Genomic DNA, 17,238 nt, shown 5'->3' with positions numbered 1-17,238 from the left:
GATTGGGACCTCAGTTCTCTGACAGGTGAGAGTTCCAGTCCAGTCTCTGCAGATTTCTAGGCCCACCTCCTCACAGGTAAAGGACACAGGCTGGATAGATCAAATCAGCTTGCTTCCCTTCAGCATGTCTCAGAGGACTCTAGGGGATAATGAAAGTACATCAGGAGTGCATAACCTTTTATTCGACTTAACTTTTTAAATGTTATTTTTAAAACTCTAATAAAGTCAGTGTACACACTACATGTGTTATATTCCAGAAGTATCAGAGACCGTGAATTTTATTAAATTTTATTAAATTTGGATGTCAGGTTAGCCCATTTAGGGGAAGATCTTTGAATGAAGCCTCTCCTATTAGCTTAAATGAAGACTTGAAGACGATTTCATGGTAAACTGTGTTTTATGTTTTGTTTTTTTTTTTTTTTTTGAGACGGAGTCTCGCACTGTCACCCAGGCTGGAGTGCAGTGGTGCGATCTCAGCTCACTGCAAGCTCCGCCTCCCGGGTTCATGCCATTCTCCTGCCTCAGCCTCACAAGTAGGTAGGACTACAGGTGCCTGCCACCACGCCCGGCTAATTTTTTGTATTAATTAGCACTTAGCTTGTATTAATTAGCATTGTATTAATTAGTATTAATTGTCACTGCAGCCTGGGTGACAAGAGAGAAACTCCGTCTCAAAAAAAAAAAAAAAGCCATATAGTCAATGACTCTCAATGTGAAAGAATTTGCTCACACTTTAATTTTTTTATTTTTTATTTATGTGTGTGTTGTGGGGAGGAGGCACTGAGAGGCACTTCCTAAGGCTTTGTTTTAGGGACAGAGAGCTCCACTCTGAGCTGCTCTAAGTTTTTTTGTTGTTTGTTTTGTTTTTTTTTAGTAGAGATGGGTTTTCACCACGTTGGCCAGGCTGGCCTCAAACTCCTGACCCTCAGGGGATCCACCTGCCTTGGCTTCCCAAAGTGCTGGGATTACAGGCGTGAGCCACCGCGCCTAGCCTTTTTTTTTTTTTTTTCTCATAGGTTATTGGAGAACAGGTGGTGTTTGGTTACATGAGTAAGTTCTTCAGTGATGATTTGTGAGATTTTGGTGCACCCATCACCCGAGCAGTATACACTGTACCCAATTTGTAGTCTTTTATCCCTCGACCCTTTCCCACCCTTTCCGCCTGAGTCCCCAGAGTCCATCGTGGGTTTTTGGTTTGTTTTTTGTGACAGAGTCTTGCTCTGTCGCCCAGGCTGGAGTGCAGTGGCATGATCTCGGCCCACTGCAACCTCCGCCTCCCAGGTTCAAGCGATTCTCGTGCCTCAGCCTCCTCAGTAGCTCGGATTACAGCGTGTGCCACCACGCCTAGTTAATTTTTTGTATTTTTAGTAGAGACGGGGTTTCGCCATGTTGCCCAGGCTGGTCTCGAACTTCTGAGCCTAGGCAATCCTCCCGTGTTGGCCTCCGAAAGTGCTAGGATTACAGGTGTGAGCCACTGTGCCTGGTCCTTTGTGACATTCTTATGCCTTTGAATTCTCATAACTTAGCTCCCACTTATGAGAACATATGATGTTTGGTTTTCCATTCCTGAGTTACTTCACTTAGAATAATAGTCTCCAATCTGATCCATGTTGCTACGAATACCATTAATTCATTCCTTTTTATGGCTAAGTAGTATCCCATCATATATATGCTCTAAATTCTCATGAACTGAAAATCCTTTAGGACCTAGGTTCAAACCTGCCCCTATTATATACGGTTCCCAAACCCTGTCTCCAGCACCCCTTAGGGTTCAATGACCTCGACATTTTCCCAAACAGCCTGGGAGCTCTTTGTGGACAAGGGGCATGCCAGCCTGGTCACTGCTGTGTTCCCCATGCTCAGAGCAGGGTAAGCCCCCCAGCAGTTTCTGAATGCCTAGTATTGGGTATGTGTGCAGAAACCATTTCTCTCTTTCTGCCCCTCCTAGTCTGCCCTCCTCTGCTTCTCCTTCACAGACAACAGTACCTATTGGGAAAGTCCTGGAAACCTGAATGCTGTCTCCGTTCTCCACTCGTTGGTTTCCTGCCGTGCTGGGCTTCAGAGGAAATGTCTCTGTCCCAACATTTTCTCGTTTGCTAAGAAGATGACAGTGATCTGTCCTGTTGACCTCATAGGTTTGCTGAAGGGATAAAATGATGTTGTGGATGCAACAGAACTCCTACAATGTAAAATAATCATTCACATTTGAGGGATTCTTATCCACTTTGCTTATTTCAGCCGCAGGGGCTAGGGACTCAACTAGGGGACTCAGGCCAGGCCCCAGCTCCAGTCTCAGGTTCACAAGTTGCGTACCCTCCAACTCACCTGGTCCCTCTTACTGCTTCTTCATGTGCCCACACATGGTTCTGCTCCAGCCAGGTGGGGGCGGCCCCTCTCCACATAAGCACCCACACCTGCAGGCAGTCCTCTTTCTGGTCTTTCCGTCCGTCAGATCTGCAGCACCTCTGCACCCCCCCCCCCACCGCAACATGCAATTCCCTGTCTATTCCCCTTGGGAGTCCTTGCCAAGTCAACCTAGACCAGATTCCCGTCTTCCTCCCTTGGCCTCCACTTGACTCGTCCTCCAACTGCCATTTCTCCATTCCTTAGTTGCCCCTGCCTGACTCTTGGGGATCAGCTCACCACACATTCACATCTGCTGACCTTTTCTGTGTTTGGCCTCCCCATTGAACCATGAGCACCCTGCCCCTTGGGAGGGACAACCATGTCCGATGTTGAGCTTGGCCACCAACGCAAGCACGTCGGGATTTGGTGGAGGGCTAGGGCAGTCTTTCCTCCCAGCCAGTTCTCTACCAGGCCCCTCCCTGAGGTGTGAGTTCCCTCTGGCCCCAAACTCAAGGGCTCCTGCCCCTATCACAGAGTCCCTGAAGGAGAGGCAGACAGGTCCGTCTAGACGGCCCCTGCTTCTGGGCCTGGGCTTGGAGGAAGAGTACTGAGGGACTGCGTCTCCACCCCTCCAGCCCTAGGTGGCCCCTGCGTTGGAACCCTGACTCCCAGGGCTTCCCTCCACCTGATATGGCTTGTCTCGTTCACCCAGGTCTGGTGGCTCATAAGGAAAAGACAGATGTAGGGACCCAATGCGACCTTTTAATTCCAAGCAGAGTCCCCTCCCCCAGCATGGTCACACACACAGTGGAAAGGGATGTCAGGGTCTGGGCAGAAGCAATACCCAGACCTGGGCAAAAATATAGATATCATTATATACACACGTGGACTGGAAAGAAGTCAAGCTGGGGGTGTAAGGTAGGGCAGGGGCAGGTGAGGAAAGCAGCTGGGGGGGCCCCAATAAATTACATTCTTGAGAGAGCATAGTGTGTGGGGGGTGCGTGGGTGTGGGTGAGAGCTGGTAGCCAGGACACTCCAAAATGTGCCAGGCCTGGCCTCTTGACCCCATCCAAGGGAGGCGGAAGGCCCAGCTTCTGCCCGGTGCCTGGCTTGGTGCTGGAATTCCCATTTCGTGGCCCGGAGGCAGGTGGAGGGCCAGGGTCATGTGTAGGCGGCATCTCCACCCTCAGCCCAGGCTTCTGGGGAAGCCGCAGGGCTGGAGCAAGAGGCTTTGAAGCTCGGGGGTTGCGAGCAGAGGTCAGGGCAAGCTGAAATTGGGAGGCGACCTCCCTGCCGGAGGCTGAGCTGGGGCCTGTTCCCACTAGAATCAGAGGAGCAGGAGGCTGCAGTGCGGGAAAGCTGTCAGGAGTGAGTGTGGGAGGGATGGGTGGGCCTGGAGCTCTTTCTGCCTGGCCGCTTCCCACCCCTGCATCTTCCCTCCAGCTGTTCAAGACAGCCAACAGGCCTAACCACCAATGCCCCTCATTCCTCCTCACCCTCTGGGGTGAGGGGCGGGGAGATGGTGCAAACATGAACTCTGTGTGCCGGAACCCCGACTGGCTTTGCCCTGTGCAGGGAGGGTCAGGGACGAGAGCAGGAGGGCCCCAGGCTTGTGAGGGGGAAGAAAGTCCGTAGCTCACTGCCCGGGATTGCAGAGGTCTTGGCCCCCCCTCTACCTGAGGAAAGGAGCCCACCCTACTTCCACGCCACCTCCTGCCCCTCCCAACCCGCCGGGGAAGAGCCCTGAAGCAGCAGGGGCAAGGGGGCCGTCCCGGAGCAGGTGGGGGCCATCAGAACAGAGAGGCCTTCTTCTTGAGCTCATTCCGCTTCCACAGAGCCAGCTTGCCAAACTCTTCGGGGGACATGGCAAATACCCTTGAGAAGTCCTCGGCAGACAGATGCCTCTGCGTGGGGGAATCGGGCAGCTCAGCGTGGGGTGGGGGCTGTGCCCAGTGACCTAGGGGACACTCACTCAAAGAGGCCCCGGGTGTTCTCCCAGGCAGTAGAGTGCCCGTGGACAGCCCCGCACCCATCCAGGGCATCTTCCTTGCCTACCTCAAGCCGCATCCGATCCACCCCTGGTGGCAGCTTGGTTCGCCCCTTGTTGGTCACCACTAGCATTTCGTAGGGATAGATCTGGGAGTGGGGGGAGGGGCAATCTTAGGTTCATAGAATGTCCTGTCCTTTGACTCCCTAGGCCCCCCACATCAACCTGCAGAGGCCACTGGGGTTCATGCCATCTTGCCCTCTGTCTCCCCCAACTTCCCTGCCATCCCTCCCATCTTCGACACCAGGAAGACCCCGCAGCGCATTCCACTTGCCTGGCATCTCCCCAGCCTCCCGCCCCGCTATAGGCGCTTGGGTCCCCTGCCCCTCACCTTCTGCTCCAGCACACAGGGCAGGGAGTTCCCCCGGTCCATCCTCCCCCTCTGGCCCTCTCCGTTCTGGGGAGACCAAAGCCGCAGTGAGCCAGAGTGGGGCAGGGAGACCTTCCCAGCCTTACCCCGACTTCTTCTTCTTCACCGGGCAACTCTGTGGCCCCACACCCCCCTTCCCCTGACACTTCCAGGCACCAGGACCCGGCTCCTGGTGCTCCGCCTGTTCCCCTCCAGGAGGCACTCACCTGCAGGCCTGTGGGAGAGAAGGGGTATGGTTCAGAGGCAGCTCTGAGGTCAGCAGGCCAACACATCTGACCTCACCAGACCCCTGCCCAGAGCCCAGACCCCGGATGCCCAGGGACCTGCGTAAGTCCCTTCCCCAGATGCCGGCACCAGGGCCCACTTCTCACCTGGGCTTCCAGTCTCACTCCCTGATGGGCTGAACTCTGTGGACTGTAACTAGAAAGGACACAAAGGAATCAGAGGCAGTTGGGGATATTCGCCTTTGGTCCCCTTCACTTTGGGGGCCTCCCCGCTCCCTGAGGGTACCCAAGTGGCTCAGTCTCTCAGCACCCCCATAGGCACGCCCCTCCCACATAGTCTGTATCTCCAGTCCCGAGGCCTTACCCGGCTCAGGGTGGTCCTGCCGTAGGCGGGGAGAGAGGAAGATTTAGACGTTCCCTGGTGCAAGGCTGGAAGAGAGCAAAAGGTCCTGGTTCAGTTCCTTTGGCCCTGACAGCCCTTTCTGAGAGAGCTCCCTCACGGGCCTTCCACACCTGGGGCAGGGCAGAAGGGGTCACGCTGGAGGGAACCTGGCAGGCTTCTGCTAGCTCCCAGCTCCGACTGGTCACCCTCAGCAAGCAATACAGTGCCCGCGATTCTCAGTTGTCTCTACCACCATCCCTCTTCTCTCCAACTAGAAGTGGCCCAAATATACAATTGGGCCCAATGCCTGATGTGAAAATTGAGTCAGCCGGAGCCAAGGCTCACATCAGAAAATGAACCTCTGGGATACACAAAGAAATCTAAAATTGAATCACAATAATTACATTATTATAATATTATTAACAATGTTAGTAATCAAATCTAAAATATATATATATATATTTTTTGGCCAGGCATGGTGGCTCATGCCTATAATCCCAGCACTTTGGGAGGCCAAGGTGGGCAGATCACCTGAGGCTGGGAGTTCAAGACCACCCTAACCAACATGGAGAAACCCTGTCTCTTTGAAAAAATACACTGCACCTGGCCAAAAATTTTTGATAGAGATAGGGTCTCATTATGTTGCCCAGGCTGAACCTGAACTCCTGGACTCAAGTGATCCTCCTGCCTTTGCCTCCCTAGTACTGGGGCTACAGGCACGGGCCACCTGCTCAGCTAGTACTCGTATTTGTTTATTTATTTGTTTTTGAGATAGGGTCTCAGTCTGTCACCCAGGCTGAAGTACAGTGGTGTGATTATAGCTTAACTGTAGCCTCAACCTCCCAGGCTCAAGTGATTCTCCCATCTCAGCCTCCTCAGTAGCTGGGACTTGGGGCATACACCATCAAACCCAGCTAATTTTTTTTTTTTGTAGAAACCAGGCCTCACTATGGTACCCAGGCTGGTCTTGAACTCCTGGGCTCAAGCAATCCTCCCACCTTGGCTTCCCAAAGTGCTGAGATTACAGGCGTGAGCCAACTAAGTAAATTTTAAAAGTCTGACATTATGCCGGGCTCTGTGGCTCACACCTGTAATCCCGGCACTTTGGGAAGCCAATGTGGGTGGATCATGAGGTCAGGAGATCGAGACCATCCTGGCTAACACGGTGAAATCCTGTCTCTACTAAAAATACAAAAACAAATTAGCCAGGTATGGTGGCAAGCGCCTGTAGTCCCAACTACTCTGAGCAGGAGAATGGCGTGAACCTGGGAGGCGGAGCTTGCAGTGAGCCAAGATCATGCCACTGCACTCCAGCCTGGGGCGACAGGGCGAGACTCCATCTCAAAAAAACAAAAACAGAAACAGACAAAAAAAAAAAAAAAAAAAAAAAAGTCTGGCCGGGCGCGGTGGCTCAAGCCTGTAATCCCAGCACTTTGGGAGGCCAAGACGGGCGGATCACGAGGTCAGGAGATCGAGACCATCCCGGCTAACAAGGTGAAACCCCATCTCTACTAAAAAATACAAAAAACTAGCCAGGCGAGGTGGCAGGCGCCTGTAGTCCCAGCTACACGGGAGGCTGAGGCAGGAGAATGGCGTAAACCCAGGAGGCGGAGCTTGCAGTGAGCTGAGATCCGGCCACTGCACTCCAGCCTGGGTGACAGAGCGAGACTCCATCTCAAAAACAACAACAACAAAAAAAGTCTGACATTATCCTACAGAAAGAGTCATGTTCTCAGTACTGTCACTGGGGTTTGTACCAGCAGTCAACAACTTCATGTCAGCATTACTGGACCTCAGTCTCAACTTGCACATTTAATAGGATCTCTCAGTTTTCAAGTATTGCAAATTGTAATTCAAGAAAATTTGTTTCCAGTAATGTTTTCCTAGAAATAACTTTGTACCTAAGATCCTCAGCTCGATGTGATCTCAAAATGCCTTCACCTCCAATTGCTAGAAATGGCTGGCATCTATACCAACTGTTTCCACAAGCATTTCTGTATAAATAGTTAACCTCCATAGATTCAAAACTATGAGGAACTATCTTAAAATATATACACATATATAAATATATATACACATATATAAATATATGTACATATAAATGTATATATATGTATATATATAAATATACATGTATACACACACACACACACACATATATATATTTTTTATATGGAGTCTCGCTCTGTTGCCCAGGCTGGAGTGCAGTGGTACAGTCTCGGCTCACCGCAACCTCTGCCTCCCAGGCTCAAGTGATTCTCCTGCCTCAGCTTCCCAAATAGCTGGGATTACAGGCACATGCCACCATGCCCCCCTAATTTGTGTATTTTTGTTAGAGACAGGGTTTCACCATGTTGTCCACGTTGCTCTTGAACTCCTGACCTCAGGTTATCCACCTGTCTCGGCCTCCCAAAGTGCTGGGATTACAGGCGTGAGCCACAGCACCCAGCCTTTTCTTAAAATATTCTTACGAAATCTGTGGCTTGGAAGGGTTCAATTATTGAGAACAAAACCTCATTTTTTTCCCCTAACACTTATTTTTATTTAGAAAATAGCTTTCACAATCACCATTCACTACAGAAGCATTTCACTCTTACAATAATAAGTATACATTTATTCAACCGACTGATAGAATTTCAACCTTCAAACCCTACACGAAGATTCTCCCCTCCAAATTACTTCTATCATAAAATGCTTACGTGTGTTCCACAGCGACTATTCCAGTGTCACCATTAAATCAGAATGACATGCCTGTTCATGATTCTTGAATTCAGGTTGTTTTAATATGACAGTAACCTACAGAGTCATGTGATCATTAATCACCCGCAAGTTCAGGGACGCCAAAGATGATCCCGAGGTAAGCATCTAGCTATTCAACTTCACAAGGCCGAAATGGAAGTTAAAGAGCTAACCTGGGCTGAATAGAAGATTCTGGCAGAACACTGACACTGAATCCAACCTTCACACATCCTCTGTCCACATCATTCTTCAGGCCTTAACTCTTTATTCCACATTCTCTAATAAACTTCTGTAGCTCTTCCCACCCACGGAGACAGCATCCTGAGAGCTCTGGGGAACACTCAGATGTCCTAACCACATATTAACCTTGAGGTCCTTGAATTCCCCAGTTTCAGTGGTTTTCACCTCTGCTCCACGTGAGACAACCCTTTCAAAGGATCACACTCAGGATCTTGTCATCAGCCGAACCACGATGCCTAGAAACTGTAAGCTTGGACCATTCACTTTGTGGCTTTGGCTCAGCTCCATCCCCACCACCCAGCCCGCCAACCTCATGGAGACCTCTAGTTTCTTCATTCACCTCCTACCTCCTCCACCGCCCACCTTCTGTCATTACCTTCTCCGCTTGGGCCCTGTAGCTGGGCACAGTAACCACTTTCATCGGCTCCTCCACGGTGCAGCCTGGCCCCTCAGCACCTATCCTTACAAAACGCTAAGCCAGGGTCAACCCAGCAGCTCCCATCCTGCCCCCAGCTGTGGACATACAGCCCACACAATGTAGATGAGCATCACTACAAAGGCCAAGCCTCGCACATTTCTCCTCCCCTCCACGGCAGTTCCAAACCCTCGCCATTCTCACGAAGTCTCACCCACTAATGCTCAGCAGACAACCTCAGCTTCTCATCTGGCCTGCCCCTGGATCCAAGTTCCCAACCCCCAGGGGAGGCCTTTCAAGGCCAGCCTCCCTCACATTCTGGGGCTCGATCTCAACCAGCCCTCAAACCAGCCTATATATATATATATATAACCAGCCTATATATATATATATATATATATATATATATATATATATATATATATATATATATATAAAATTAGAGACAGGGTCTCACTCTGTCACCCAGGCTGGATTGCAGTGACACGATCATAGCTCCCATCTCAGCCACCCAACTAGCTGAGACTACAGGCACACGCCACCACTCCCAACTAATTTTTCTAGTTTTTGTAGAGACAGGGTCTCACTATGTTGCCGAGGCTGATCTCAAATTCCTGACTTGAAACAGTCCTCTCACCTCAGCCTTCCAAAGTGCTGGGATTACAGGCGTGAGCCCCGACTGGACCTCTAACGGAAGCCTTAGGCACCCTTCCCTTCTCTCTCTGTACAATCTCACTTTCTCCTCACTATTTTCCCGCCACATATAAGCAAGCTGAAGGTGCTCTACACGGGGCACTTCAAACCCCACATGTCCAAAACCAGTCTCTCATCTTGCCCTGAAACTCCGCCTCTCTTATTATCTCAGTTCCAAGTTGGCCATCACCTAGCACCCAAGACAAAAACCTCAACTCCTCCCTCTCGCACCTCCCACGTCCGATGAGCCACTGGATTCAACCCAGCAGATTCAGTTGTTTATATATTCTCAAATCCATTCCCTCGTCTCTGGACCCACATCTGTTTTTAGCCCTTATCCAGACTATTGGAGAGTGCGGTAGATTGTTTCCAAAGATGGCCTGTACCGTTGCCTCCCATCTTTCATGCTTTCTGCAATCAGACCTTGCGGTGCCTGTCATCAAGAATTACAGTCTTGGCTGGGCGCAGTGGCTCACGCCTGTAATCCCAGCACTTTGGGAGGCCGAGGTAGGAGGATTGCTTGAGCCCGGGAGTTCAAGACCAGCCTGGGCAACATGATGAAAACCCATCTCTACTAAAAATACCAAAATTAGGCCAGACGTGCTCACGCCTGTAATCCCAACACTTTGGGAGGCCAAGGCGGGTGGATCGCCTGAGGTCAGGAGTTTGAAAGCAGCCTGGCCAACATGGCGAAAACCCATCTCTACTAAAAATACAAAAATTATCTGGGCATGGTGGTGTGTGCCTGTAGTCCCAGGTACTCGAGAGGCTGGGGCAGGAGAATTGCTTGAACCAGGGAGACAGTGGTTGCAGTGAGCCAAGCACTGCACTCCAGCCTGGGCGACAGTGAGACTCTGTCTCAAAAAAAAAAAAAAAAAAAATTAGCTGGGCATGGTGGCATGCACCTGTAGTCCCAGCTACTCAGAAGGCCAAGGCAGGAGGATCACTCAAGCCCAGAAGATAGAGATTGCAGTCAGCCAAGATGGTGCCACTGCACTCCAGCCTGGGCAACAAAGCGAGACCCTGCCAAAAAAAAGAAGAAAAAAAAAGGAAGTAGAAGAAGAAGGAGGAGAAGGAGAAGGAGAAGGAGAAGGAGAGTCTAGCTCCCCTCCCCTTGAGTCTAGGCGGCCAGTGACTGGCTTTGGCAGCTACAATGCAGAAGTGACACTATGTGGTTTCCTGTTAGGCTTTTTTTTTTTTTTTTTTTTTTTTTTTTTTTTTTTTGACATGGAGTCTCGCTCTGTCACCTCGGCTGGAGTGCAGTGGCTTGATCTCGGCTCACTGCAACCTCCACCTCTCGGATTCAAGTGATTCTCCTGCCTCAGCCGCCTAAGTAGCTGGGATTATAGGCATGCGCCACCATGCCTGGCTAATTTTTGTATTTTTAGTAGAGATGGGGTTTCACCATGTTGGTCAGGCTGGTCTCGAACTCCTGACCTTGTTATCCGCCTGCCTCAGCCTCCCAAAGTGCTGGGATTACAGGCGTGAGCCACCATGCCGGGCCCCCTCTTAGGCTTTAAGAGTCTTCGCAGCTTCCATTCCTGGGTTTTCAGGTCTCTCCCTCTCCTCTCCAGTCGCCAAGCTCTGAGGAAGTCCAGGGTAGCGTGCTGGATAGTGGACCACGGCATTCAAAGCCTGCCCCGCTCCCCGTCTCTTGGCCTCACTGCCCACTGCCCCACAGTGTGCTCTGTGCTCTGTGATTCCAGACTCCTGGAGGCTCAGCCAGCCAGAGGTTTCATGTTTCAAATTTCACTCCCACACCATTCCCAATGTCTACGATGCCGTCTTCCACTCACTTTGTCTGGCTTGCTTGGAGTCTCAGCCTTCAAGACTCAGTTTAAGCTGGATATGGTGACTCACACCTGTAATCCCAACAGTTTGGGAGGCCAAGGCAGGATGATTGCTTGAGTCCAGAAGTTCAAGCCCAGTCTGGGCAACATTGTGAGACTTTGTTGCTACAGAAGATTTTAAAAATTGGCCAGGCATGGTGGCGCACACCTGTAATCCCAGCTACTCAGAAGGCTGAAGTGGGAGGACTGCTTGAGCCCGAGAAGTGGAGGTTGTAGTGACCTGAGACTGCACTACTGTATTCCAGCCTGGGCAACAGAGCAAGGCCCTGTCTCAATAAAACAAACAAGCAACAAACAGCAACAACAAAACCCCTTAGTTTAGCCTCCCAGGCCCTGTTGTTGTGCTCCTAAAGCACCCTGCACACCTTGATCACAATACCGGCCACACTGCACCGAAACCCCAGGTTCCATGACAGTTTCCCTGCTGACCACAAGCTACCAGAGGACAAGACTAGATTTTTTCCCTGCTTATATGCCCAGTACCTAGCACATGGTAAACGCTCAATAAATGGTTGTCAATTAAACCAGACTTGCTGAATTCTGCTTTAGCCGATACTCTCATTTATCATCTGACATTGTTCCACGACTGGGAGTCTTGCTCCCAGGAGAGCAGCCATACTTTGGGTCAGGGATTGCATCCTGTATGTGTCATAAGTCAACAGACGCATAGAGTCAGGCCTCCATCTCTGGCCAGGTGACTCTGAGTCCCCTCCACAGCACTCACAGGTATGGAAGGGTGTCCGGTCAGGCAGGGAGCGGGTTTTCCTTCGGATTGGCAATGACTTTTCCATCTCTTCTTTCAAGATCATCTTTCCCAAGTTGGAAGTAACCTGAGGAGGGAGAAAGGAAGATGGAGCCAAGACGTAGACACTTGTTTCTTTCTTTTCTTTTTCTTTCTTTTTTTTTTTTTTTTTTGAGAGAGGGTCTCACTCTGTCACCCAGGCTGGAGTTCAGTGGCACAAACATGGCTCACTGCAGCCTTGACCTCCTGGGCTCAAGCAATCCAACCTCCTCAGCCTCTTGAGGAGCTGGGACCACAGGCATGCACCACCACACCCAGCTAGCTAATTGTTTTTTTGTAGAGATGGGGTTTCACCATGTTGCCCAGCTTGGTCTCAAAATCCTGGGCTCAAGCGATCCTCTTGCCTTGGCCTCCCAAAGTGTTGGGATTACAGGTGTGAGCCACCATGCTGGGCCAATACTCGTTTCTTATCTCCAAAAGGTCCAGAGTCGGGCATGCCGCCGGCAGGACTGGGGACATTTCCCAAGTGGCTAGTTCGTGCTCTGGAGCTCACGGAGCCTCTCATTCGTGACTGACACATGGCCACATTGGGTTTGGCCACCCTCGAGAGCCAGGTGTCCGAGCTGCTCGGTAGAACTCTACCACGGTGGCCTCCCTGTCCCTGTCCCAGGTCACCCTGCCCAGAGCCCAGGCCCATGTCACTGTCAATGGCTTTTCCATGGTTCTCCCTCCTCCCCTGGAGGCCCGTAGCCCATATTCTCCTTTTTGCTCTTCCCATGGATCACTCAGGCTGCTAGCGCCCAGCTCTGGTGGGACCATCCTTTTCTGTGCTTTTGATCCTAATATCAAGTAGTGTCCCCCAGAAAGCAGCATAAAGTTGAGGTGTCCCTTCAAAAGCAAAAACCTGGGGTCTTGGCAAGAAGACGTTCCCCCACATGTTCCAAAAAGTGTGCTTTTTGGGTAGGAGCCCCTTCGACTGGCTATGGAGCCAGAACTTCTGTCCACAAAAAGACACAGGGTGGGCTGGGCACAGTGGCTCACGCCTATAACCCAAGCACTTTGGGAGGCCGAGGTGGGCAGATCACTTGAGGTCAGGAGTTCAAGACCAGCCTGGCCAACATGACAAAACCCTGTCTCTACTTAAAAAAAAAAAAAAAATTAGCTGGGTGAGGTGGTGGCGCACCCGTAATCCCAGCTACTCAGGAGGTTGAGGCAGGAGAATCACTTGAACCCGGGAGCAGAGGTTGTAGTGACCTGAGATAATGCCACTGCATGCCAGCCTGGGCAACAGAACGAGACTCCTGCACATGGGTAGAGGGTGAGGGGTGGCGAGATGCTACCTTACTGAGTTCCTCTCTCTGACGCTCCCTGAGAGCCTTCATTTCCTCTCCAGAGTCGTCATCTTCCTCCTCCTCCTCTTCCTCTGCTCTCCTCCGAGACGCCTTCCGCTTCCTCCATTCTGTCTCTAGGAGACACAAGCAAAGGCAGGCAGGGAGTCACTCGCCGTGGGGTCAGTGTGCATTTATGTGGCACAGCCTCTGGGCACTGCCCTGGGCTGGACCTTGATAAGACCACTACAAATTATTTTTTTAAAATAAAGTAGGGTGGGTAAGGTGACTGACACCTGTAATCCCAACACACTGGGAGGCTGAGGTGGGAGGATCGCTTGAGCCCAGGAGTTTGAGAACAGCGTGGGTAATATAGTCTCTATAGAAATTTATTTATTTATTTATTTATTTTTTTTTTTTTTTTTGAGACGGAGTCTCGCTCTGTCGCCCGGGCTGGAGTGCAGTGGCCGGATCTCAGCTCACTGCAAGCTCCGCCTCCCGGGTTTACGCCATTCTCCTGCCTCAGCCTCCCAAGTAACTGGGACTACAGGCGCCCGCCATCTCGCCCGGCTAGTTTTTTGTATTTTTTAGTAGAGACGGGGTTTCACCGTGTTCGCCAGGATGGTCTCGATCTCCTGACCTCGTGATCCGCCCGTCTTGGCCTCCCAAAGTGCTGGGATTACAGGCTTGAGCCACCGCGCCCGGCCTAGAAATTTATTTTTAAAAATTAGCCTGGTGTGGTAGGGCATGCCTGTAGTCCCAGCTACTGGGGACACTGAAGTAGGTGGATTGCTTGAGACCAGTAATTCAAGGCTGCAGTGAACTGTGATGGCGTTACTGCACTCCATCCTGGGCAACAGAGTGAGACCCCGTCTTAATAAATAAATAAATATTTAAAAATAAAAATAAAGTAACGCCTGGTACAGTGGCTCACGCTTGTAATTCCAGCACTTTGGGAGGCCGAGGTGGGTGGATCATTTGAGGTCAGGAGTTCGAGACCAGCCTGGCCAACATGGTGAAATCCCGTCTCTATTAAAAATATAAAAAATAGCCAGGTGTGGTGGTGGGCACCTGTAATCCTAGCTACTTGGGAGGCTGAAACAGGAAAATCACTTGAACTCAGGAGGTGGAAGTTGCAGTGAGCTGAGATGGTGCCACTGTACTCTACCCTGGGCAACAGAGCAAGACTCCCTGTCTCAAAATTTAAAAATAGAGTCAGGCATGGAGGCTTATGCCTATAATCACAGCAGTTTGGAAGACTGAGGCGGGTGGATCACTTGAGGTCAGGAGTTCGAGACCTGCCTGGCCAACATGATGAAAACCTGTCCCTACTAAAAATACAAAAAATTAGCCAGGTGTGGTGGTGCATGCCTGTAATCCCAGCTACTTGGGAGGCTGAGGCAGGAAAAATGCTTGACTCAGGAGGTGGCGGTTGCCGTGAGCCAAGATCGTGCCACTTCTCCAGCCTGGGTGACAGAGTGAGACTCCATCTCAAAAATAAAATAAAATAAAAATAAAGTAAAATAAGAGTAACATTTTCTCACCTTGCCATGAGTCTGGGTAGGCAACACACACATATACACACTCACGACTGACATTCAGTGGGTGCAGCAACATGAATGGAACTGGAGGCCATTGTCTTAAGTCAAACAAAGACACAGAAAGACAAAGACTGCATGTTCTCACTCATGAGTGGGAGCTAAATAGCGTGTATGCCTGGATGTAGAGAGTGGGATGATGGCCCATGGTGACTCGGAAGGGTGTGGGGGGTGGTGATGGGAAATTGCTTAATGGATACAACGTGCACTATTCAGATAATAATACCATAAAAACCCTGACTTCACCACTGTGCAATCCATGCAGGTAACCAATTACACTTGTACCCCATAAATGTATACAAATAAAAATTAAAATAAAATTCACTGGGGACCAAACCATCTATGATTTATCTGTCTGTTTCCCAGAGCTCCCATCACAGAGCCTGGGATGCAGAAAAAGTTTGATACATGTCTGTTGAGTCACTAAATAAATGAATGGGAAGTAAATGAATAACCAATAAAGAGGGTCACTCGCATCAGGCGCTATGGGAACACAAGAGTGGGTGAGCAACGAGCCTGGGGGCTCATGAAGGTGGGAAGAAGCCCAGAAGACACCATAGGGCAGGGGTGGGAGTGGGTTCGGCAGGAGCCAAGGGGAGGGAGTCCCAGACCTCCCATTCCCCTCTCCCCATCTCTCCTACCCACGACAGCCAGAGACGGGGGGCACGGCCAGTAGTCAGTTTCAATTTTGGCTGGCTGGTTGGGGTCCGGGGGCTGGGCTGCAGGGAACTTGGATGACTCGATGATGAGATCCTCGATGAGGTGCTTGGTCTGAGGGCTGCCTCCCACGGACTCTGCAGACAAAGACCAGGGTCAGCCAGGTGTGCCCTGCCCGAGGCCAACTTGGCTACCCTCACCCCTCCCTCTTCACACCTGTGAGGTCCTGCAGGTAAAAGCAGTGTACACACTGAGCACAGGGCACACGTGCTGCCGTGACCTGCTATCCTCCGGTCCCCCTCCAGCCAGCCCCCAGCCCCAGGGCACGGCCTCCCAGCAAGCAGCCGGAAGCGGGCTCTGGTGAGCCAGGGGCACCCTCACCTCTCTGCTTATAGATGGGTGGCTTCTTATAGATGTTGGAATCTGGGCGGGAGGTCTCTGTGGGAGGAAGAAGAGATGAGGAGGAGAACATGCTGATGGCAGGGAGGCTGGGGCCAGGAGAATGGAGACGATGGACAAGGTGGGGAACTCATGGCCCCTGTCAAGAGCCAAGACAGGGCTGGCATTCCTGGCACTGTCCCTCGGGGGTTTGGGACTTTTTACACTTTTCTGGCTGGGGGAGAGAGAAAAAGTGACAGGTCTCCCATCTTCGGGAGGGGTCCTGGCCTCCTGGGGTCTACTTAGGTCTGAGGCGAGCATATACCCCAGAGAGTGGGGGACTGAATGTAAGGGCACTGGGGTTCCTGATGGAGAAAGTCTTAGGAACCAATGCGGTCATGCCGAGAAGACCTACCAGGGTGGTGGAAATGGGGCAGGCTGGTCCGGGGAGTTCCAGTGGTTCTGGGGGCTGAAGCCTGAGAGATGATTCCAGGCGATCGGCTGTCCGCCCACACCTGCAGAGCAGAAGCGTGTGGCTCCAGGCCCCCCAACCCCCTCCAACCCACACATGCACCCCCCGTCAGCTCACACCACCCTTTCTATCCTCCCATCCTGGCAGGCTGCAGCCCTCCAAACCCAGGGCAATGTTGTGGCACAGTTCCAAGGACCTACTGATGGTGCCTGGCCCAGGGAGAAAGGGTTGAATGAGGTCCTGGGTCCGACAGAATGATGGACACAGAGCTGGCCAGTGACAGCCAGGGCGCCGCTGATTCAGGCACTCCCTGGGCTCTGCAGAGCTCAGTCTGATGTGTGAGGGGAGGGAGTTAGGATTCCCTTCAGGGCAGGGCAGGGCAAGTTGCAGGTGTGGGGCAGACTCACCTCCGGGGATGGTGGGGGGGATGTGGATTTGGGTGACAGCGAGCGCTGTGAATGGAGAGGGGGCTGGTCAGAGCTACAGGGGCAGATTCAGCCTCTTCCCTAGAATGCCAGAGAGGCCACCTCATCCCCCACCCCATGCTGCACACTTTCCTGGCCAGCTCCTGGGCCACCTCTGCTTTCTTGGATCATTCCCACAGTTCCCTGCACCAAGTCCTCAGTCTTCCCACAGGAGGCACAGAGAAGCATGCAAGCCTTGCAGCAGTACGCCTGGGGCTCCAAGAGCCAACTCTTTTCTTCCTTCCTTCCTTCCTTCCTCTCTCCTCCCCTCTTCTCCTCTCTCCCTCTCTCAT

General features: G+C 51.5%; 1 protein-coding gene and 1 pseudogene across 40 annotated transcripts in view; both read right to left on the bottom strand.

Annotated features, from left to right (window-relative positions):
- Positions 1-3,088: 3,088 nt before the first annotated feature.
- On the bottom strand, positions 3,089-4,137 carry LOC141407490 (uncharacterized; annotated as a pseudogene).
- DMTN (dematin actin binding protein) overlaps positions 3,089-17,238 on the bottom strand; it is a 34,594-nt gene continuing 20,444 nt past the window's right edge. For 23 of the 40 annotated variants that reach the window (XM_074000425.1, XM_074000440.1, XM_074000431.1 and 20 more), the window contains 8 exons: positions 16,889-16,933; positions 16,425-16,524; positions 16,013-16,069; positions 15,616-15,768; positions 13,389-13,513; positions 12,031-12,136; positions 5,352-5,416; positions 4,725-5,183 (listed from right to left, as the gene is read on the bottom strand). In XM_074000425.1, the coding sequence (XP_073856526.1) occupies positions 5,019-5,183; positions 5,352-5,416; positions 12,031-12,136; positions 13,389-13,513; positions 15,616-15,768; positions 16,013-16,069; positions 16,425-16,524; positions 16,889-16,933 (816 nt within the window). In that variant the 3' untranslated portion in view covers positions 4,725-5,018. Of the gene's footprint in view, positions 4,251-4,401; positions 4,483-4,724; positions 5,184-5,351; positions 5,417-12,030; positions 12,137-13,388; positions 13,514-15,615; positions 15,769-16,012; positions 16,070-16,424; positions 16,525-16,888; positions 16,934-17,238 lie in introns of those variants that run through there. The other 17 variants (XM_074000434.1, XM_074000453.1, XM_074000457.1 and 14 more) reach the window with 2 other exon arrangements.

This window comes from Macaca fascicularis, chromosome 8 (genome assembly GCF_037993035.2).
Source record: "Macaca fascicularis isolate 582-1 chromosome 8, T2T-MFA8v1.1".
NCBI lineage: Eukaryota > Metazoa > Chordata > Mammalia > Primates > Cercopithecidae > Macaca > Macaca fascicularis.
This window is presented reverse-complemented; position numbering and strand designations above follow the sequence as displayed.